General features: G+C 45.2%; 1 protein-coding gene across 2 annotated transcripts in view; it reads right to left on the reverse strand.

Moving 5' to 3' along the window:
- Positions 1–25044, reverse strand: part of TPRG1 (tumor protein p63 regulated 1) — a 287891-nt gene that overhangs the window by 14956 nt on the left and 247891 nt on the right. For both annotated transcript variants that reach the window (XM_063916487.1, XM_063916486.1), the window contains exon 5: positions 4883–5036. In XM_063916487.1, the coding sequence (XP_063772557.1) occupies positions 4883–5036 (154 nt within the window). The remainder of the gene's footprint in view (positions 1–4882; positions 5037–25044) is intronic.

Genomic DNA, 25044 nt, shown 5'->3' on the forward strand with positions numbered 1-25044 from the left:
CTGACCAGAGATGACAATTCCTCGGCTTTTTCCAGTGGAAGAAACACTTTTTTCTGGTCTGTGTCCAGAATCATTCCCAGGAACAGAAGACGTGTCGTCGGGACCAGCTGTGACTTTGGAATGTTTAGAATCCAGCCGTGCTGTTGTAGCACTTCCTGAGAAAGTGCCAACCCCACTATCAACTGTTCTTTGGACCTCGCCTTTATCAGGAGATCGTCCAAGTACGGGATAATTAAAACTCCCTTCTTGCGAAGGAGTATCATCATTTCGGCCATTACCTTGGTAAAGACCCTCGGTGCCGTGGATAACCCAAACGGCAGCGTCTGGAACCGATAGTGACAGTCCTGTACCACAAATCTGAGGTACTCCTGGTGCGGAGGGTAAATGGGGACATGCAGGTACGCATCCTTGATGTCCAGGGATACCATGTAATCCCCCTCCTCCAGGCTCGCAATAACCGCCCTGAGCGATTCCATCTTGAACTTGAACCTTTTGATATAAGTGTTCAAGGCTTTTAAATGTAAGATGGGTCTCACCGAACCGTCCGGTTTCGGTACCACAAACATTGTGGAGTAGTAACCCTTTCCTCGCTGAAGGAGGGGTACCTTGACAATCACTTTCTGTGAATACAGTTTTTGAATAGCCACCAACACTGCCTCCCTGGCAGAGGGAGTTGCCGGCAAGGCAGATTTTAGGAAACGGGGGGGGGGGAAGACGTCTCGAATTCCAGCCTGTACCCCTGAGATACCACTTGAAGGACCCAGGGATCCACTTGTGAGAGAGCCCACTGTGTGCTGAAAACCTGAGACGTGCCCCCACCGTTCCCGATTTCGCCTGAACAGCCCCAGCGTCATGCTGTGGACTTACCGGACGCAGGGGAGGACTTCTGCTCCTGGGAACTAGCTGTGTGCTGCAGCTTTTTTCCCCTTCCTCTGCCCCTCGGCAGAAAGGATGAGCCTCTAGCCCGCTTATTTTTCTGGGGCCGAAAGGACTGTACCTGATAATACGGTGCTTTCTTTTGCTGTGGGGTAGCCTGTGGCAAAAAAGTCGATTTCCCAGCAGTAGCTGTGGAAACGAGGTCTGAAAAACCTTCCCCAAAAAGTTCCACCCCTTTATAGGGTAAAACTTCCATGTGCCGCTTGGAGTCGGCATCACCTGACCATTGCCTAGTCCATAACCCCCGTCTGGCGGCAATGGACATAGCGCTTATTTTTGATGCCAGCCGGCAAATATCCCTCTGTGCATCACGCATGTATAAGACCGCGTCTTTTATATGGTCAATCGTTAGCAAAATATTGTCCCTATCCATGGTATCAATGTTTTCCGAAAGGGAGTCTGACCATGCAGCAGCAGCACTGCACATCCAAGCTGATGCAATAGCGGGTCTCAATATAATGCCAGTGTGTGTGTATATAGCTTTTAGGGTACTTTCCTGCTTTCTATCAGCAGGTTCTTTTAGGGCGGCCGTATCCGGAGACGGTAGTGCCACCTTCTTTGATAAGCGTGTCAGCGCTTTATCTACCCTAGGGGGTGTTTCCCAGCGTGACCTATCCTCTGGCGGGAAAGGGTACGCAGCCATTAACCGTTTAGAAATGATCAATTTCTTATCTGGGGAAGTCCACGCTTCCTCACACACCTCATTTAATACGTCAGATGCAGGAAAAACTACTGGTAGTTTTTTCTCACCAAACATAATACCCTTTTATGTGGTACCTGGGGTATCAGAAATGTGTAATACATTTTTCATAGCCTCAATCATATAACGGGTGGATCTATTGGAGGGTACACTCGTCTCATCATCGTCGACACTGGAGTCGGTATCCGTGTCGACATCTGTATCTGTCATCTGAGGTAGCGGGCGTTTTATAGCCCCTGATGACATTTGAGACGCTTGGACAGGCACAAGCTGAGTAGCCGGCTGTCCTATGTCGTCAAACCTTTTATGTAAGGAGCTGACACTGTCACGTAATTCCTTCCATAAGTCCATCCACACTGGTGTCGACCCCGCAGGGGGTGACATCACATTCACAGGCATTTGCTCCGCCTCCACATCATTATCCTCATCATACATGTCGACACAGCAGTACCGACACACAGCAGACACACAGGGAATGCTCTTACAGAGGACAGGACCCCACAAAGCCCTTTGGGGAAACAGAGGGAGAGTATGCCAGAACACACCAGGGCGCTATATAACATAGGGATATCACTATACAGAGTGTTTTCCCCTATAGCTGCCTATAATATATATATATATATATACTGCGCCTAAATTGTGCCCCCCCTCTCTTTTTTACCCTTTCTGTAGTGCAGGACTGCAGGGGAAAGCCAGGGAGCTTCCTTCCAGCGAAGCTGTGAGGGAATAATGGCGCCAGTGTGCTGAGGGAGTTGGCTCCGCCCCTTTTTCGGCGGGCTTTCTCCCGCTATTTTATCGTTTCTGGCAGGGGTTATTATACACCTATATAGCCTCTGGGGCTATATATGGTGTTAGTTTTGCCAGCCAAGGTGTTATTATTGCTGCTCAGGGCGCCCACCCCCAGCACCCTGCACCCATCAGTGACCGCAGTGTGTGGTGTGCATGAGGAGCAATGGCGCACAGCTGCAGTGCTGTGCGCTACCTTGGAGAAGACAGAAGTCTTCAGCCGCCGATTTTCCGGACCACCTTCTTGTTTCTGGCTCTGTAAGGGGGACGGCGGTGCGGCTCCGGGAACGGACGACGAGGTCGGGTCCTGTGTTCGATCCCTCTGGAGCTAATGGTGTCCAGTAGCCTAAGAAGCCCAAGCTACCACCACTTAGGTAGGTTCGCTTCTTCTCCCCTTAGTCCCTCGTTGCAGTGAGCCTGTTGCCAGCAGGTCTCACTGAAAATAAAAAACCTAAACTATACTTTCTTCTAGGAGCTCAGGAGAGCCCCTAGTGTGCATCCAGCTCAGCCGGGCACAGAAATCTAACTGGGGCTTGGAGGAGGGTCATAGGGGGAGGAGCCAGAGCACACCAGATAGTCCTAAATCTTTCTTTAGATGTGCCCAGTCTCCTGCGGAGCCGTCTATTCCCCATGGTCCTTACGGAGTCCCCAGCATCCACTAGGACGTCAGAGAAAACCTGATACACTTAGCCCCCTCAGGTATAGGAATATAGGAGTAGCACGCTGAGTGAAAATACCCAATAAGGCAGCCACGCAGCAGCTACATGCACACACACATATATAGGTCACAAGCGTACTATGCAGAAATTATGCACCATAAAACTGCACTGGACTAGCAATACAAAGTAATACTCAGTATGGCTGTGTGTGTCAACAATAGATATAACAAAACACAGTAGATACTGGATGTATATCACAGGGTGTTTGTACCACACAACCCTGAATGTATGTACTCTTTCTTAACTAACACTGTGACAGGTAGAATACTTAAGTGTCCTGTAATATGCACAGCGCTGATGATCAGGCGGCTTTACAGAGTAGGATTTGCCCCAGAAGTCCCAGGAACAGCTCAGCTCTGTCTGTGATGGCTGCTGACGGGGAGTGAGGGAGAGAAATGCAGCTCCAGGGCGGGAACATTTGCAGAAATGGCGCCCTGGGGCTGGGAGATGGGCTACAGGTTAGGCCTGCTCCCCCAGCTGGCATCCCCACCGGGCGCTGCGGGCTTTGAAAAACATGGTTAATTAGAGTTTAAAAAAAACAGACCTGTGCCCTGTTAATGACCCTGGTGGCTAGTGGAGCGGCTGCCAAGTAGCAGTGTCCACGCCAGCACGCGCGCGGCCCACCTCCCACGGCCGCACTGGATTGCGGTAAAGTGTGGCCGAAGAGACCCCTTACCTCCTCCGTTCCTGCGGCCACGCGATCCAGGAGGACAGCGGTGTGTGTGTGACTGACGCTGGAAGGAACCGGAGCCTCCGCTGCAGTGACCCGGCAACCAGGGCGCGGGAGTATACAGCGCCGCTGGGGCTGATGGAGCTGCAGTCAGAAAAGTCTATGAGACTTTACACACTGCAGCCCTGAAGTCTTGTTAGAAGAATTCTTCTGTCTTTTCTTCAAAAAAAGCCATCAATAGGCTGCCAAAGGCAGCCCTCCTGTTAAGTGCCTGCTTACTGCATGGCACCAACTTACAAACTGAGCTCCTGTGCACGGAGGCGGGGTTATAGAGGAGGCGGCGCTGTGCATCTTGGGAACAGTCAAAAGCTTTGAGCTTGTTGGTGCCTCGGATCAAGATCCTACTCTACACCCCTATGTTATTCCTTGGTTAGGGATCTGGTTATGTGCTTCACTCATAATGCTAGTGACTATAGACCACACACTAATGGTGTGCGAAGCACAGGGTAACGGGAGACAGAGTAAGACCACCAATGTTATGTGCAAGTGCACTGATAATAATGACACAACATGATCTAGCTGTCACAAGCTTGGATCTATATTCTTCTGTCTAGAAGCACTCTGGGGTCACCGTGCTCATTACATTATCCCTGAATTTGTATAAATATATTGCTCTTGTTGCTGTCGGAATAACATTCTGCTGGCAGGAGTGAAGAGTGTATTGCTGGCCTGTGGCAGGCAGCACGGGACCCACCAGACTGGGAGGAATGCCAGGCCCAAGAGAAGTAATATACTGGGTTAATGTTGAAATTATAGAATGAATGGATGAATTTTCAGTTTTGAGTTGAGTTTTCCTTTAATGTTCTCACTTTAACAGAGGTTCCTAACTAACCACCAACAAATGCTTATTGGCTGTTAGTATCAATGCAAAAGTTGTTTAACACAGCTAGTCTCAAAGTAAAATGTCAGATTTATAAAGAACTACAGTATTACATCATATATGTGTGTACAGAAACCAATCATTGCCCTGTATAATTCATTACAATCTCGAATGTATTCTCTATTATTCACCTGGCTGATAGCTGATAACATTTCAGAGCAGGTCCTCAGTGGGTGATCAATAAAAGTGGTGTAGGGCAGGTCACCAGACAAAGGGTTCCAGCGGGAGATAAAGGACGGTTCACGCAATTTGTCCCAGTGGATACGAAGGCCTTCTCCATCCCTCCTGCAAATATAAAACAATTAGCCTTTAATAATGCTATATAAAAGAAACAACTTAATGAGAAAATATTTTCATCCTAACATATTGTAATAAAACCTTGTTAAAGGTAAATATTTGTAAATCTGCAGTAGAGAATATGTTTCTTTTCATTGCCACAACAGAATGAATAGAGAGAGTGTAGTAAGACTCTAGTGGTCATACCTTTCCTTTCTACCATTTGTGGAACACAATTGTAGTCAGCTATGGCTTGTAGTTCACCTTGATTCAGTATCAGTGGTGCAAGTATACGGGTACGCTCGGGTACCATACGGAGTACCCTTAGGGTGTGTACACACGGTGAGATCCTTGCTATGCCCGATTTTCACTTGCGATTTCCCTTGAACTCCCCGGAGCCCAGATAGGACAGATTTTGATTAACTTTTCTTGAGATATGGACTATGTGTGCTTACGATTTTGGCTTATGTGAGATTTTGGCTTATGTGAGATGTAATTGACATGTGAGATGAACTAGCTAGTACACCGATCTAGCAAGGATTGAGTTGCCTGCACAGTCTATCTTTTCTTGTGATGCCGACCTGGCGGGACCGCGCATCGGGATCAAATCGGGATCGCAAGGTGACTTTCACCTTGCGATCTGCACTAACCACATTTAAAATATGCCACGAAGCAACAAGACAATGGTACTTTGTCAGGTTTACTGGGAGCATGACAGTGACGTCATGATGTCACATCACACTTTCTCCTCTGGCGACTGTGGCTGGCGTGAAGAGAGGAGCCCGATTGCACTTTCCCGCAGCATCCCTTGCTGGGAGAAGCAGTGCAGCCATTTCAATTCATTCAGCTCGTGTGGCGCACTGAGCAACTTTTGTTCTTCAGCCTCAGCCTCTCTCGCTTCACTGTGTTGGGTAATTCATTTCTAATATAATATGGACACTACTATATATTTCTATTTAATGTGAACACTACTATATATTGCTATTATTGTGAGGGCAATACTATATACTTCTATTATACCAGGGGCACTACTACAGTATATTTTCCTGTTATAATGGAGACATTACTATATATTGTTTTTAAATTAGGGGCATTACTATATATATTTATAATACTGGGGGTATCACTATGTATTTCTATTATACTGGGGGTATCACTATATATTTCTATTATACTGGGGGTATCACTATATATTTCTAGCCTTGCCTCCAGAGAGCAAAGAAAAGGGGCTGTGCCGCTAGTGTCATGTAGCCACTCCCACGAGTGGCATGTGGCCACCCCCCCCCCACAACATATGACCATGCCCATTTTTTGACACTCAGTACCACTACAAAAATATTTCTACTTGCACCACTGTTCAGTATAGGCAACACAATGTCACTACTGTATGCTTTAAAACAATTAAGCAAGAGCTACAAAGCCGAGTTACTGAATACGTGACAAATACAGTCAACAGACCATCACAAGGATCATTAATTTGCACTTAGCACCAGTTTTTCTATCACAGTTTTCCTTTCTAATTAAACATATATGAATCTACACAGCTGAATAACTTTAATTGGGTACACAAACATAATCCTTAAGTAATTTACACCAAGTCAGAACCATGGAAGGAAAACAGAAAAGATGAGCGATGTCCATTACAAGCGGCTGCTGTGGTTCCAATCGCCCAAATTGTTACCAAAAGTCAATATACTGTAGTTGCTTCAAAAGGAAGAATATCAGATTCTTCAATGACCTCATCCAGACACATTCTATATATCAAGATATTGGCATATATTAACTATAGTTAAATAATTGTATATATGAGATTTGAAACCTAGTAATTTTCGCTTTTAATCCTCTTTAAAAGATTAGATATCGTGCTGGAAAAAAAATGATGAATTGCAACGCATGCCATTCCCTCTCTATAACACACCAGTTTTATTTCAACATTAGAATGTTTTCTTTGCATCTGGTAACAAAACCCCAGCTTAGCGAGACCTCGGTATGTGCGGTTAATGGAAACTCTTGGCAGCAGTCCATTAAAACAATACACACAATGGAGAGTCAGCAGCTTTGTGTGCAAGTACGCTATTGTACACATTTACTTACCGCCACACTCTTCAGTATTTAACCATCTGTCCTGAAGTACAGGCATGTGTTATGTTACAAAGCATTCCACTGCCAATAAAGTTAAATAAGTGTTTGAGGTAGAAACCATATTAGCAAGCCTGATAACAAACATCTGATGAAGGGTGTGTTGCCACCATGAGACGTTACGGGGCTTGTCTACGTGTCTGTGTAATACAGTGCAAAGAACAATATCCTGTAACTTGCCGTGTTACTCTTTTTTTTATGTCAAGCAGATTTATAACCACATAAAACTTCAATGAAAATCAAAGTTTACGCTAAGAGTAATATTCAAGAAAAAAAGTTTCAGAAACTTGTTAGAACTGAAGAGATCGAATGCATCAGTTGTATGGAAAGCAATAATTCACTGGATACCCAGTTAGAAGGCCATTATTGACAACTACTAAGACAATGCTCTGATCTCATCCATTTAAGAAGGTTATATATATCTTAAAAATATGTCCTACCAAATGCAATGTCCGCAGATTTCCAAACATTTAGTTCTGGATGGAATTAGTGGAGCAAAAATAAAATATGCCTTACATACAGATGACTGGTGACTGCAATGCATTCAATTCTATTAGCAGTAGATCACAAGACAGAGATGTGGGCAACTTCAAACACGGCCTTCCAGTGTACGAGGGAGGTTCTCCTTCAGTACTTAGGGGGTAATTAATTATGGATTGCTTAAGCGATCCTATGTGCAGTTTCCTGATGGTAGACCCGTTCTGTGAACGGGTCCTGGGATCTCTTCTCTAAAATGTGAACGCCTCTGCTAGATTGACAGGCAGAGGTGTTCGTGGGGAGGGGCGTGTTCGAAGTTTACTCGTCGCAGATGTGTAACCAATGGTTCATCTGATATGCGATCGTATCGCAAATGCAGGCAGAAGGTTGTATGCACCTCCTCCTGCATTTACATTGCTAAGTACTTGCTAAGTACCGCAAATGCAAAGCTGCTACGAGCAGCTTTGCATTTGCAATCCTCAATGAATCAGGACCTTAGAGCACTGATATGTAAAACTTTGTGTATTAACTTAACTCACCCAATTTCCCATAAAGCTACATTTCTTAACATTATACAAAGCCAGGGTCAGACTGGCCCACAGGGGTACAGGGGAAACCACCAGTGGGCCCCATCCTCTAGGGATCAGGTTCCAGACTGTGTTCTTGAATTATACATTATACATATGTTACATTATTCTGCACAAGACTATGATGTATTCTCCACAGTGCATTGCCAATATTTATCTGGTACATTATCATGCACGCACTAGCAGTGTTTATATATTTGTTAAGGGGCCAAGCCCATGCACTCACTAATGGTTAGGCAAACCAATGTAGTGGCTGGCCACACCCCCTCTGGAGACTGACCACACCCCTAAACATGGGCCCCTACCATGGCATTTCCCGCTGGTCCCTTCATGCCCCAGTCCGACACTGTACAAAGCTGTCAATGTAACTTGATTTTTCTATTATTATTATTCTTTATTTATATGGTACCATAAGAGTTTTGCAGCGCCTTACATACTGTAGTACATAACAAATGAGTAAAACTATAAAAACAGCAACTTAGTACAAGACAATGTAGGACAATGGTATATAAACATTTCTGCATCAGCCGATATGATACTCAAATAAGCATCAGGGTGGCAGAAACTGAGGGTGAGGTGCCATTGTAGGGAGTATAGAGTAGAAGATAGTGTAAGTAAGAGAAGGAAAAGCACATGAGGGGAGAGGGCCCTGCTCATGAGAGCTTACATTCTGAAGGTATCCGGTCTATAGGTAGTCAGTAATAAGGTCAACAGTCAATAGGTCGACCACTAAAAACATGTCGACCTAATGCATGTCGCATTAGGTCGACATGAGTTTTTTGTTTTTTTTTCAACTTTTCCATACTTTACCATCCAAGTGGATTACGATTGGGAATAGTAACCTGCACAGTGGTAGTGGAGCAAGGCACCTTGCCCAAAGCACGGCGAGCAAACTCAGTGCACTAAATGGGGTTCCCGGTCATTTTACGGAGTAAACAATACCATAAAAAAATAAAAACTCATATCTACCTTTTTCGGCGTCAACCTTTTGAACATGTCGACCTAATGATCCACAACAGGGACGTAACTATGGGGAGGGAGGGGGGGGGGGGGAGGGGGCTAAGGGGTCATGCGCTCCGGGTGCAGGATTTGCCCCGCCAAGGAGTTACAGAGGAGCAGGGTTTTTTTGGGGTTTTTTTTACCGGCAGTGCTGTGCTGCTCCAGTTGGACAGCAAACAGCTCCCAGGGCAATGTATCTGACCCACCTGTCTGCCCGCAGCTGGCTCCGACGCTGTGCGGGTGAGCTCCTGTGCTGACTACTGTCTTAAACTCTCTTCTTTATAATTCAAAAAGCAGTGACCGCTTCCACTTGCCGCCTAGGTGGCAAGTGGAAGGCGGCAAGTGGAAGCGGTCACTGCTTTTTTAATTATAAAGCTGCTAAGTTTGAGTCACGACATCTAAGTATGGACATACATGTGGGCACTTGACATTGGAGTAATAGTACAGTGGAAAGTACTAACACGTGGGGGGTTCCAGTATGAATGGTCGACCATGTTATGGTCGACAGTCATTAGGTCGACCACTATTGGTCGACATTGACATGGTCGACATGGACACATGGTCGACATGAAAATGGTCGACACATGAAAGGTCGACATATGAAAAGGTCGACATGATATTTTTTAACTTTTTTTGGTGTCGATTTTTGCGTAAAGTGACTGGTTCGGGCATGGTGCCTTCGCTTCGCTACCGCTTCGCTCGGCACACTTTACCGTTCCAATCGTAGTCCATGTGGATCGTAAAGTATGGAAAAGTTCCCCAAAAGAAAAAAAAGTTAAAAAACTCATGTCGACCTTTTCACGCGTCGACCTTTCATGTGTCGACCATTTCCACGTGTCGACCATGTGTCCATGTCGACCATGTCAATGTCGACCAATAGTGGTCGACTTAATGACTGTCGACCATAACATGGTCGACCATGTGAACGGATACCCACGTATAGGGAGGTGAGCGGCCGGGACAAGTGTACCACGCACCACGGTGAGAGAGTAGAGGACGTGGATAAGTAACATCACATCCCAGAGGACATGTATCTGGATACCAGCAGTGTAGTGAGAATACCATCGCTCCTGCTGACACAGGACACCGTGATATAGAGCTTCCAGAGGGTCCAGTGAGCTTCTCCCTATTATTAGAACGGGTGGTCTTCTGTTTGCCGGCGGTCGGGCTCCCGGCGCTCAGTATACCGGCGCCGGGAGCCCGACAGCCGGAATACCGACAATTATTTTCCCTCGTGGGGGTCCACGACCCCCATAGAGGGAGAATAAAATAGTGTGGCACGCGTAGCGCGCCACCGTGCCCGTAGCGTGGCGAGCGCAGCGAGCCCGCAAGGGGCTCATTTGCGCTCGCCAAGCTGTCGGTAAGCCGGCGGTCGGGCTCCCGGCGCCGGGATGCTGGTCGCCGGGAGCCCGACCGCCGGCCAGCCGTAGTGAACCCATTAGAACTGCCGTTTCACATGTGATGTCGGTGATACAAACTGTATATACAGCTATTTTTATGTGGATTTTTTAAAAAGGATTTTGTTTTTTGGATACTTCTATTAATAAATTGATGCTTTTGATGTTGAATCGACAAGCATTCTATTGCTTTTGAATTGAGAATACCTTTTGGAGATGAATGACTGTGTATAGGAGCAGTTTATTTTCCCCCCGAGATTATAAAGTAACATTTCAAGAGTCTCTTGTTTTTGGCTGCAGAAATTACAAAGTAACACTTTTTAAGTTAGTGTAGGAAGCTTGAACATTAATTCATAGAGATTTGTGATTTATCTCCTTCATATAAATAGTGCAAATGAAGGTGGGTTGTTGATATACCTGGGGAAGCACAGCTGCGGAGATTTAAGCGCTTGATCAGGGACCCTTGAAATATATTTTTTATAATAGGTATCATGCACATACCAAGGCACATTCAACAACATCAACATACTGTACTGTGCTAGTATTTTGTTGGATATGAGAATATAGAAGATTTCCATCATTATCAATTACTGTACTTCATATGACATGTGGCTATGGTAATAAATATTTTCTTAAGAAACTTTTAGTGCTTAAAACTGAAAACCTGGCCCAGAAATTGTAATTCAACTAAATGGAGTTTTCAGATGTAAGATTGGTTGTAAGTGGCTTACTTGCCCCTCTTTACAATACAGAATGTACTTTCAAACATTTACCAGACAACAAGTGATCAGCTTTTACTGCAAGAAGTATGTTAGACCTCTTTAAGGCATAAAACCATGCAAGTTATTTTAATATCAACTCTTCTATACAGATGTTTTGCATTCCACATATTTTCCATGTAATACAAATAGTTTGCTGATGCTCCCAAGTAAAGGATTTCATTTTTCTCTGAATAATATTAAGAGCCCTACACACTTGCTGAGGTGTGCGGCTGATATGAACAATCTTGTTCAGTAATAAACGAGAAATTGTTCATATCTTTCAGTGTGTAGGCACCAACGATGAATGATGCGCGGCCACGCACTCGTTCATCGTTGGCGCCAGCGCGTTTATGCCTGCAAGCCAATATGGACAATATCGTCCATATTAGCATGCAGGGCCATGGGGCTGGGTGACATCAGGCAGTGAAGAAACTTCATTCCCCGCGTCACCCCCCATCCCTGCCGCCGGGTTGTCAGTCGGCCGTCGGGCACCTCTGTAGCAAATCGTCAAATGTGTAGGGGCCTTAGAGTCAGTGTGTCAGCTACCATCTTTTGCCCCCAACATTCATAACTTCATCAGGACTTAAAAGCCTACTTTTCATTTTCCCACTTATCTTCTGATCACAGCAACATGTGATGAAAATAATGGATGTTACAGGGCAGATGTACTAAGCCTTGGAGAGTGATAAAGTAGAAAGAGAGATAATGTACTAACCAATCAGCTCCTGTAACTTTTCAAACACAACCTGTAACATGTAACATCTGTAACATCAATTGCTCGATTCCATTCTACAACAGGAAATTAAAGTGGAAAGAAAACAGGAAAGAAGATAAAAACAAAACAAAAACAAAAAAGCAGTTCTGAATAAATGTTTTGCTTATATATTATGTCTAAAAATTTGATATTTTGGGGTATTTAACGCCTTACATACTATATACTTAGTCATTTAAACACAATGAAAGTCAGTTTAGATTATTAAAAGTACACTATACAAATGTGCAGATGATTTTTTTCTTAAGCTTCTATCAGAAACAAGGAAATAAAACATAGCCTGGAGGAGAAGAAAAAGATTTACGAGGAGGGTTTTGCTGTAAATGTTGGGTGTGGACAGGAAAGAATGCACGCAGATAAAAAGACACAGGAGTAAACTGCTGTATTAGGCTGCCCAGTATTTGAAAAGTTACCTGGCGCACTGTACAATAAAATATAAAATATATAAGACCTCCTGACTCCACCTTAAGAAATGTGACCCTTTGTTTACATTAAAAAAAACAAAGAAAGTAAAAGAGCTGGCATCACAGAGGGTATTAAATGCTGTTTTGCTGACTGAATGACCTCAAATGAAATATTTTCCATGACAAGAATAAAAGACGCTGGCACAGTGTCAGACAATAAGATTGCACAGTGTCTCGAGTCTATCCATACCCTTAGGCTCTTACAAACCTCCAGGCAGGTGCTCCTTTATCTGCTCTTTGCTCACCTGGCTTATAACCAGCATGCTCCTCAGACCTCACCTCTTCTACATTAACTGTTTGTTAGCTTTGGCCAGCAAGAAAATGAGTTATTAAGTGGATGGAGCAGCCTAAGGGCTATAGATCTGGCACCCTTCTCAATCATTAATGCCAAAATACACTAACCTGGAGCAAAACGCTTTATCTTCAAATTAATCCAGTATAGGAAAACACTTCAAGTCTAATATTAGGTAATACAAGAGTGCTACTATATGTATATACTCTCTGTAATCCTTCTAAATGGTAATACATGTGCACAAATAGGTTTACCACATTATGACGTTCTTCCAATCTCTACATTTACTTAAAAAGTGAAAAGGGTTTGTGCCATATAAGCACAGTTGATAAACACATGGTTTAATATGAACAAAAACACAATTTAAAAGTTACCTGCACAATTCAGACAACCGTTACTAAAATACTATTAGATTGACACAAAATACCAACCTAGCAGTCAAACATTTTGTATATGCTCAAAAATACGTATAGTTGTCTGCGGAACTTAGCCCATAGAAGGATAGTGTAGGTCCAGTTATAAGACAAAATGATAAGAGTGTTCATACACAACTGGTCAGCAGGCTCCAGTATTCTAACTACAGCATACAATAATGCTGTGAAGATAAGAGCACACAGTTACTACATTAAGCTCAGCACTAATCAGGCACTGGCCCAAAACCTAATCCTGCAGGCTATCACTGTCAGGATGAAGAATTATTTCTAGGACATGCCGCAGGCTTGTAACACACTGCACAGCTAATCCTGTAAATCAGACTTTAGTGTTCCTTACAGCATTTTAATTATATGGCCTGCAAGTTACACAGATTGGCAATATAGCTAGAGGAAGGTCACACTCAATCTCTTCTCTGTGGAACTACTTAGAAATCGAATGTATGGATCTGTAGTCATGATGTATATTATTAATCTTACAAATAACATGTGAACTAACTTCTTGAATTTTTTTTTCAGTTTATTATACTACTTCTTTCCTATAAAATAAAGTGAATCGTTGATGAGAGCATTCCAATACTGAAAACATCACACAGTGGCGGATTTCATCTATGGGCTGCAGGACTGCAGAAACCCCCCTCCACCCCAGTAAAATCCACCACCTCAGCTCAGTGAGCCAGATGCAGTCCGTGACTACACTGGCTTCACAAAATTGTACATGTCAGTCACAGACAATACAGGCAGTACCATTGGGAGGTGCTTTCTCCCTCTGGGACTGCCAGACCGGGCTGCGATACCCAGAGAGCACGGTTCCAGTAGGAAGCCACTCCCTGCCTTTCATGCAGCCCTAGCTGGCTTCTAAGGGCTGCAGCCGATACACTCCATAAAAGCCGGTGTTTTACGCATGCGCAGTCACTCCGCGGCTTGTGCATATGCTCCGTCCCCGGTACCCAGGATCCATTGCGTAGGTGTTGGAACCTGGCTGTCATCACCTCTCCTCTCCAGACATGGGGGTAGTGGCTACCCCCCTCCTAAAAGTAAGTAGGAGCCACCGCTGATCATCATCATACATAGGGCGGGAGGCATCAATTCTAAAAATGAGGTAAAACCTCAGAAAACTGCAGTTTTCTCAACTTTACTACATATGGATTCTCATATGATTGAAAAGATATCTGCTTCACACCTGCGGCACAGCAGTCCCCATAAATTCTATGAAGCAGCAATGAGCCCATATGCAACAAGCACCGGAAAGTGTAACTCTAGAGAGCCTGTGTCGGATAGGCAACTCTATCTATAGATGGTATTGCCCACAGAAGCCTATGGGCTTCTTTAAGTTAGAAATCCCCATGGCTGGCGTGAATTAGGACTCCCGGGTCATAAACTTGGAAGTCTCTTCATCATCTGGACAGCTCTTTATTGGAATAGCTGTCCTGGAGGGTAAGTCATCCTGCATACTGGCAATAGAATGTGCCAAAGTGCAGGACATTGTAGCAATCCTGTGCATAATATTCATCATGTTAACTCACTCAAAGTTCCAATAACACACTTCACAACAAAATAACGGATTATCTGTACACAACCATACTGTGCTCAAGAATAAATAAGTTATAAGCTAAAAGACAGATACTGTATTGTTGGTGCTGTTTAATACCACTGACCACAGCAAGTTGTTTAATTCCCACTTGTTCTTATCTTAAAGCTGGGTACACACCTATACAATTGTTGGCCCGTTCTTTTGATATTAAGCCATTCATTCGTTATAGGAAACAAGTGTACGCACCTTCGATAATGTTTTTTTGGAAGAAGTGCAGGTAGGACCAAAAGTGCAGTGTGTATACACCTTCACCTGTTCTTGTTACGGTTCTTACGACTGTACACCAAACGCAGGGCCTTCTCTGAGGGCATGCATAATTGAACCAGGTCAGGTGGATTGCTACGTATCCTCGGGTGACCAGCCAGAGAAGCTTCTGGAAGGTATGGGTCATCCATACATAAGAAATTCTTGAAGTCATCAGGGTTGTTTTCACGTATATCCTGAACCAGATGCATGTGGGAGAATGTGTCTCGCCTCTGAACCCAATAATTGGTGACATGTCTGAATATTGGAATTGTTAGATTCCTCATAAAATATCTGGTGTTTTATCAACTCTATTTAACAGTTAAACAGTGTCTGCTTAATTAATGACAGATGTTACAGTAAAATGCAAGGGCTGAGTTGTAACTAGGGTGTGTAGACACTCTAACTTCCATTATTATTATTTTTTCAATTTAGTATAGTATTATAATGAAAATCTCACTAAATTCCACAGTGAAGGTGTCATTACATTTACCAGCCTTAACATGTTATATTGCACTAAGAGCATGGCCTTTCTCCAGCTTGCATCTCTTTTATTACTTGGAAAATGGTCATTAGCAAACATGACATGATTTCCTTAACTTGTCAGGAAGAAAACCAATACCAGCTATACAGTACGTTTTAACACAATAGAATGAGCATACATGACTTATTTATCTTTCATATTAGCTTCACTATATAGTAACCAGTCACTCGTGCTACAACACTTTGTATCTCTCTACTCTCGAGCTCAACATTGTATTACAGCAGGACACAGGGTCAGATTGACAATGGGGTGGATGGAGCTCCAGCTCCCGGCCTCCACATAAAAATAGGCCTATCATCATGGCAGCACGATGATCACTAGCCACCAGCTGGCCACATAGTCGTCCATAAATCATAACTATTAAGACTGCATTTGTATTTTTCTCAAAAAATTATGCAACTTTTGTATTTTACATATATAGGGAGAAACTGGAGCTGATAGTGTAGGGGTGTACACACCAACATGGCTCTAGCCACACCTACATAGCACTGATCACACCTTCCCCATTATATATATTATATATATATTATATTTTCAGCTCCAGGCCCATGTGGCCTTTAATCTGGCCCTGGCAGGACATACTTGCCTACAATTCCGGAATGGCCGTGTAAATCGAATGGTGCTCCTGGGCCCCCGGAACAGTGGGCAAATTTTCCGGCTAGCCACCTCCTTCCTGCAGCCCACTGCAGCCGGAGCTCCAAAGACGTGATTTGCGGTGAAACGCGTCATTGTGGCCCGACCCCCTGCCTTACAAAGCTGTAGTGTCGGCATTGTGTAGCGGGGGCAGGTCCGTGATAAAGCAATTTTGCAGACACGCCTTCTGCTCCGCCCCTACCCAGCATCAGCCCCAGTATGCTGCTCCACGCCCCCTGCCATGCAGAGCTGGCTGCCTCCTCATAGGGGGGGGTGGGTGGGGGTAGACAGAATATTGGCAAGTATGCAGCAAGTACAAAGGAACAGCTACTAGAATTAGCACTATACTGTAAATCCTAGGCCATTTATGTGCTACCTGGAATATGTAAAAGAGGTGCATATTTCCCGTAATATGAAGAATGAAGAAATCATCTCTAAAAGATCTCAGCCCCTTGGCATTACTAATAGCAAACTGCACTTCACTTGCGCCAAAATTACACCACGTGTCATCCATATGGCGTCAGACCCATTCCATTTTCCTCACTCACATATCTCTCAACATTTCTAAAGATACAAGGCTGGAAGCACCATGCATTGCATGCATTACATCCCTACACTTATTGCATGCATAGCGGCGTTTATCAGCAGATGCAGATTAATACATATACAGTATCTATACAGCTATAGCATCAAACAAACGTATGGCCCATTTATCAACAAAACATAACCCATATAGCTCTTGCTAAAAGGGTTATATCCTACTTTCAGTATTATATAAACTAAGTTTACAGCTGTTTGCCCCTGTACTGCTCTTGTTATCCAGCAATATGGTCCCCATTGCCAGCAATGAGGGCCCAGTGAAGCCTTCCGGGCATTGCTGGGTACCTGCCAGGTGAAACTGTCATGCACATATGCAGACTGGGCAGCGTGCATGCGCATGGCTCAGCAGCCCGGACCTCGCCGATGCAGTAAGTAATACTGAATACCAGCTGCATTTTCTTTAGTATCACAGTGATACTAAACGAAATACGCGTCTGGTATTAAAATTTGTTGATAAATGAGGCCTGTATTTTTCTTTGAGGTCCATCCTGCGCATGTGCCTGCACTCTTTGTCAATCAGGCAGAGGCGGTCACGGGACAAAGGGGGATGATAAGGCAACGCTCCGTTTCCAGGGCGGAGACGGAACGTTGCAGGGGCGGTGCGGCACGAACAGGGGCGTGTCGGGGGCATGATCGCGGCAACTGCGTGATGTCGCACGCAGCTGCCGTGATCGGGAAGGTGGAGGCGGGCCTACTGCAGGTGCAGCTAAGCTGCGCCAGCAGAAGGCATCATCTTTTTCTGCTAACAAGAAATTGCGATGCGTTCGCAATTTCTGCTTGTTGAAGGGGGGGGGGGGGGGGGGGGGCGGTGGGCATGATCCGAGATAGGCAGCCCCAGCATGCTTGCAAAAAGGAATGCAAATTCTACTAATTAGCAGAATTTGCAATCCTTTCTGAATTAGGCCCATAAAGTGATCATTTTTGGGCTTTCCAATCAGTGTAGGTTACCAGCAAATGGGAAGAAAAAAAGATCATTAAAATGTAAAGGCTCCCAACAGTGACTGTTCATGTCTTCATCTACAAAGGTGAATATTGCTGACAAAGCAATGTGTTATACATTACAGAAAAAAACGCAAATATTCTCTCTATTTATAAATGACTTCTCTCATTTCATAGTTGAACTGAATTCTAGTAAAAAATGAAGAGAATTTCTATGACAGGATACTGCCCTTCAGCCTGACTAATGGCACTTCTCCCTATCTCTCCCCCTCTTCTATAAAGCAATGAGTCAGCAGATCAGGAGTGGCTGCTACTCCTGTTCAGGTATCTGCATGCTCAGCATAGCAGCCCAGCCTTACTAAGCAAGCTCATCCAGGGTAACGGCACCATGAGACACAGCACACATTTCCTGGCCTCTTCTGTTTCATCTAATCATCTGCCAAACCGCTACAGCCGTCTAAACCCTTCTGACACTGGAATACATGCTGACATGGCAATTACGCTGCATGCAAAGACCTAACATACATAATATTTACATGAATGTGCAGTTCATTTTAACATATACTTAGTAAGAGCACATGAAATAGTTTTGAGCAAAATGTTAAAGATATTGGTAATGATAATTACTGACTGACTTTCTATTGAATCAAGTCATCTAACAGTTAATTGCTATCAACTCATGCAGCCAGCATCTCTCTGTCACAATAACTGAGGGAGATAATAATAGAGCGTATTGCTGAGGTTCAAACATTGGTCAAAATAAACTGATAGGGCAAAAAGATGTTGGTATTTGTTTGCACTATGAGGAATGTAAGGAAATGCCCACCAATCCCATAGACGATGAGCCCTGTCATCAGACTACGCTGGGCATTAATACTCATACCACACCCTAAAGAAACATGGGACATTCTTGGAGCTGTGCCATCAAGGCAAGGTCATTAGAAACTGCATGGAATTTGTTGCTTGAAATCTCAATAGTGGCCTTTGGAACATGATCTCATGTGGAAGGCTTTAACTTACATCCCTCTTAGCTACCATGCAACACAAACAGCATATTTAAACTCTGTTAGATGAACAGGAGCAAGCAAGCATACAGATGTTATGTGGTGTAAATATCCATCATGACAGGAATACCTCCTGTAATTCACAGAACTCTAGCTAATTTTGTGATCTGCTGTGCATGTTTCATGAGATACTCTCAGCCTGTCAAGTGTTTAGATCTAGCAGGGACGTGCGGTGAGGTAAATGGCTAAGGAGGCACTAGCTAGTACCAGAGCCAGATTTACACACAATATATGAGCCAAAGTGTGCATGTGGGCATTATACACAGGTGCAGCAGTATATAGTGCTGGAGTTATGATTAGAGATTTTGTGGAAAAGATAGGGCGTGCCATAGACTTTTTGCTCCAGAGATTTGACTATAAAAATGATTAGGATAATACAAAGAAGATATTTCTGATAAATGTTTTCTATTTTTTATATACTTTACAAAGTCAAAACTCTGGTGTATACGTTAGTATGACAGGAAAGGCTTTGCCTCACCCCACCACACGTCACTCAGATCTAGGCACAAAAATATTGACATTCAATACAAAATCATTTAAGATTCAAATTTAATGTACATTCTGACATAGCCAGTGCCAATTAATGTCCACATGGACCTGGAGCTGAAATTTCTGAAAGGCCTAATGTGTGCCGCTGCAGCAGACCCGGATTAAGGAGGAGGGAGCAGGGGATATGTTATCCCGGACCACCCCGTGCCTGCGTCAACCATCGGCAGATTGCATGCATTTTATTTTTTTTAATGAAGAAGTTCATCTGTGGGAGGGGCGCCCCCGTCCCCATGTGTTCAGTGGTTTCATCCAATACTCCCACCACGCACCTTGAAGCTGAGCACCCAACATGGCCAGCTCATATCAGCAGGGGCTCTGATTTACATTTGCCATTAGAGGAGGCATCACATAGAAGGAGCAGTAAAGGATGGCTGTGCTCTCCTGCTGCATAAGTGAGCACAACAGTCATGTAACAAGAGAGTAATTACAGCCCCAGCGGCGGACACCCACCAGCACTAACTGAAGGCTACAAGTGCAGCACCATGACGTCTCTGTAGAGCAGCAGAGGACTTCAAGCATTGGCTTTATCAGCCACAATTTGAATAAAAAGGAAGATTGTGGAGTCTTTGCTTAAAAGCATTGTGTTTATCAGCTGCTTCTAATTAGATATATTAGATAACATTTTAGGCCAAAGATGGTACCTACCATCAACTTTATAGGGCAGCTACTGTATAACAAGAAAAAGTTCTTTTTTTTTGTGTATGAAAGGGTGAGAACTGTATTGTCTGCCTTTGCTTGGGTGCTAAAATAGTTTAAATTAAGAAAAAAAAATAAGAATTTACTTACCGATAATTCTATTTCTCATAGTCCGTAGTGGATGCTGGGGACTCCGAAAGGACCATGGGGATAGCGGCTCCGCAGGAGACTGGGCACAAAGTAAAAGCTTTAGGACTAGCTGGTGTGCACTGGCTCCTCCCCCTATGACCCTCCTCCAAGCCTCAGTTAGGATACTGTGCCCGGACGAGCGTACACAATAAGGAAGGATTTTGAATCCCGGGTAAGACTCATACCAGCCACACCAATCACACCGTACAACTTGTGATCTGAACCCAGTTAACAGCATGATAACAGAAGGAGCCTCTGAAAAGATGGCTCACAACAACAATAACCCGATTTTTGTAACAATAACTATGTACAAGTAATGCAGACAATCCGCACTTGGGATGGGCGCCCAGCATCCACTACGGACTATGAGAAATAGAATTATCGGTAAGTAAATTCTTATTTTCTCTAACGTCCTAGTGGATGCTGGGGACTCCGAAAGGACCATGGGGATTATACCAAAGCTCCCAAACGGGCGGGAGAGTGCGGATGACTCTGCAGCACCGAATGAGAGAACTCCAGGTCCTCCTCAGCCAGGGTATCAAATTTGTAGAATTTAGCAAAGTTGTAAAGCCGAGACCCCTCGGGCAGCCGCCCAAGATGAGCCCACTTTCCGTGTGGAATGGGCTTTTACAGATTTTGGCTGTGGCAGGCCTGCCACAGAATGTGCAAGCTGAATTGTACTACAAATCCAACGAGCAATCGTCTGCTTAGAAGCAGGAGCACCCAGCTTGTTGGGTGCATACATATAAACAGCGAGTCAGATTTTCTGACTCCAGCCGTCCTGGAAACATATATTTTCAGGGCCCTGACTACGTCCAGCAACTTGGAATCCTCCAAGTCCCTAGTAGCCGCAGGCACCACAATAGGTTGGTTTAAGTGAAATGCTGAAACCACCTTAGGGAGAAATTGAGGACGAGTCCTCAATTCTGCCCTGTCCGTATGAAAAATTAGGTAAGGGCTTTTATAGGATAAAGCCACCAATTCTGATACACGTCTGGCTGAAGCCAGGGCTAACAGCATGACCACTTTCCATGTGAGATATTTCAAGTCCACAGTGGTGAGTGGTTCAAACCAATGTGATTTTAGGAATCCCAACACTACATTGAGATCCCAAGGTGCCACTGGAGGCACAAAAGGAGGCTGTATATGCAGTACTCCCTTGACAAACGTCTGAACTTCAGGAACAGAAGCTAGTTCTTTTTGGAAGAATATCGACAGGGCCGAAATTTGAACCTTAATGGACCCTAATTTGAGGCCCATAGACAGTCCTGTTTGCAGGAAATGCAGGAATCGACCCAGTTGAAATTCCTCCGTAGGGGCCTTCCTGGCCTCGCACCACGCAACATATTTACGCCAAATACGGTGATAATGTTGTACGGTTACATCCTTCCTGGCTTTGATCAGGGTAGGGATGACTTCATCCGGAATGCCTTTTTCCTTCAGGATCCGGCGTTCAACCGCCATGCCGTCAAACGCAGCCGCGGTAAGTCTTGGAACAGACATGGTCCCTGCTGGAGCAGGTCCCGTCTTAGAGGTAGAGGCCACGGGTCTTCCGTGAGCATCTCTTGAATTTCCGGGTACCAAGTCCTTCTTGGCCAATCCGGAGCCACGAGTATAGTCTTTACTCCTCTCCTTCTTATGATTCTCAGTACTTTTGGTATGAGAGGAAGAGGAGGGAACACATACACTGACCGGTACACCCACGGTGTTACCAGAGCGTCCACAGCTATTGCCTGAGGGTCCCTTGACCTGGAGCAATATCTGTCCAGTTTTTTGTTGAGGCGAGACGCCATCATGTCCACCTTTGGTTTTTCCCAACGGTTTACAATCATGTGGAAGACTTCTGGGTGAAGTCCCCACTCCCCCGGGTGAAGATCGTGTCTGCTGAGGAAGTCTGCTTCCCAGTTGTCCACTCCCGGAATGAACACTGCTGACAGTGCTATCACATGATTTTCCGCCCAGCGAAGAATCCTTGCCACTTCCGTCATTGCCCTCCTGCTTCTTGTGCCGCCCTGTCTGTTTACGTGGGCGACTGCCGTGATGTTGTCCGACTGGATCAATACTGGCTGACCCTGAAGCAGAGGCCTTGCCTGACTTAGGGCATTGTAAATGGCCCTTAGTTCCAGGATATTTATGTGAAGTGACGTTTCCATGCTTGACCACAAGCCCTGGAAATTTTTTCCCTGTGTGACTGCTCCCCAGCCTCTCAGGCTGGCATCCGTGGTCACCAGGACCCAATCCTGAATGCCGAATCTGCGGCCCTCTAGGAGATGAGCACTCTGTAACCACCACAGGAGAGACACCCTTGTCCTTGGAGACAGGGTTATCCGCTGATGCATTTGAAGATGCGATCCGGACCATTTGTCTAGCAGATCCAACTGAAAAGTTCTTGCGTGGAATCTGCCGAATGGAATCGCTTCGTAAGAAGCCACCATCTTTCCCAGGACCCTTGTGCACTGATGCACTGACACCTGGCCTGGTCTTAGGAGTTTCCTGACTAGGTCGGATAACTCCCTGGCTTTCTCTTCCGGGAGAAACACCTTTTTCTGTACTGTGTCCAGAATCATCCCTAGGAACAGCAGACGTGTCGTCGGAATCAGCTGCGATTTTGGAATATTTAGAATCCATCCGTGCTGTCGTAGTACTATTTGAGATAGTGCTACTCCGACCTCTAACTGTTCTCTGGACCGTGCCCTTATCAGGAGATCGTCCAAGTAAGGGATAATTAAGACGCCTTTTCTTCGAAGAAGAATCATCATTTCGGCCATTACCTTGGTAAAGACCCGGGGTGCCGTGGACAATCCAAACGGCAGCGTCTGAAACTGATAGTGACAGTTCTGTACCACAAACCTGAGGTACCCTTGGTGAGAAGGGCAAATTGGGACATGGAGGTAAGCATCCTTGATGTCCAGAGACACCATGTAGTCCCCTTCTTCCAGGTTCGCTATCACTGCTCTGAGTGACTCCATCTTGAACTTGAACCTTTTTATGTAAGTGTTCAAGGCTTTCAGATTTAAAATGGGTCTCACCGAGCCGTCCGGCTTCGGTACCACAAACAACGTGGAGTAATACCCCTTTCCCTGTTGTAGGAGGGGTACCTTGATTATCACTTGCTGGGAATACAGCTTGTGAATGGCTTCCAATACCGCCTCCCTGTCGGGGGTAGACGTTGGTAAAGCAGACTTCAGGAACCGGCGAGGGGGAGACGTCTCGAATTCCAATTTGTACCCCTGAGATACTACCTGCAGGATCCAGGGGTCCACTTGCGAGTGAGCCCACTGCGCGCTGAAATTCTTGAGACGGGCCCCCACCGTGCCTGAGTCCGCTTGTAAGGCCCCAGCGTCATGCTGAGGACTTGGCAGAAGCGGGGGAGGGCTTCTGTTCGTGGGAAGAAGCTGTCTGTTGCAGTCTTTTTCCCCTTCCTCTGCCCCGGGGCAGATATGAGTGGCCTTTTGCCCGCTTGCCCTTATGGGGACGAAAGGACTGAGCCTGAAAAGACGGTATCTTTTTCTGCTGCGAGGTGACTTGGGGTAAAAAGGTGGATTTCCCAGCCGTTGCCGTGGCCACCAGGTCCGATAGACCGCCCCCAAATAACTCCTCCCCTTTATACGGCAATACTTCCATATGCCGTTTGGAATCCGCATCCCCTGACCACTGTCGCGTCCATAATCCTCTTCTGGCAGAAATGGACATCGCACTTACTCTTGATGCCAGAGTGCAAATGTCTCTCTGTGCATCTCGCATATATAGGAATGCATCCTTTAAATGCTCTATAGTCAATAATATATTGTCCCTGTCCAGGGTATCAATATTTTCAGTCAGGGAATCCGACCAAGCCACCCCAGCACTGCACATCCAGGCTGAGGCGATTGCTGGTCGCAGTATAACACCAGTATGTGTGTATATACTTTTAAGGATATTTTCCAGCCTCCTATCTGCTGGCTCCTTAAGGGCGGCCGTTTCTGGAGACGGTAACGCCACTTGTTTTGATAAGCGTGTGAGCGCCTTATTCACCCTAGGGGGTGTTTCCCAACGAGCCCTAACCTCTGGTGGGAAGGGATATAGTGCCAATAATTTTTTAGAAATTAGCAGTTTTTTGTCGGGGGTAACCCACGCTTCATCACACACTTCATTCAATTCATCTGATTCAGGAAAAACTACGGGTAGTTTTTTCACACCCCACATAATACCCCTTTTTGTGGTACTTGCAGTATCAGAGATGTGCAAAACCTCCTTCATTGCCGTGATCATGTAACGTGTGGCCCTACTGGAAAATACGTTTGTTTCTTCATCGTCGACACTGGAGTCAGTGTCTGTGTCTGGGTCCGTGTCGACCCACTGAGGTAACGGGCGTTTAATAGCCCCTGACGGTGTTTGAGACGCCTGGACAGGCACTAACTGAGCTGCCGGCTGTCTCATGTCGTCAACAGTTTTCTGTAACGTGCCGACACTGTCACGTAATTCCTTAATTACGGCCATCCATTCAGGTGTCGACTCCCTAGGGGGTGACATCACCATTATAGGCAATTCCTCCGCCTCCACATCATTTTCCTCCTCATACATGTCGACACACACGTACCGACACCCCGCACACACACAGGGAATGCTCTGATAGAGGACAGGACCCACTTAGCCCCTTGGGGAGACAGAGGGAGAGTTTGCCAGCACACACCAGAGCGCTATATATGTATAGGGACAACCTTACAA

The sequence above is a fragment of the Pseudophryne corroboree genome, chromosome 4, assembly GCF_028390025.1.
Source record: "Pseudophryne corroboree isolate aPseCor3 chromosome 4, aPseCor3.hap2, whole genome shotgun sequence".
Taxonomy (NCBI): Eukaryota; Metazoa; Chordata; class Amphibia; order Anura; family Myobatrachidae; genus Pseudophryne; species Pseudophryne corroboree.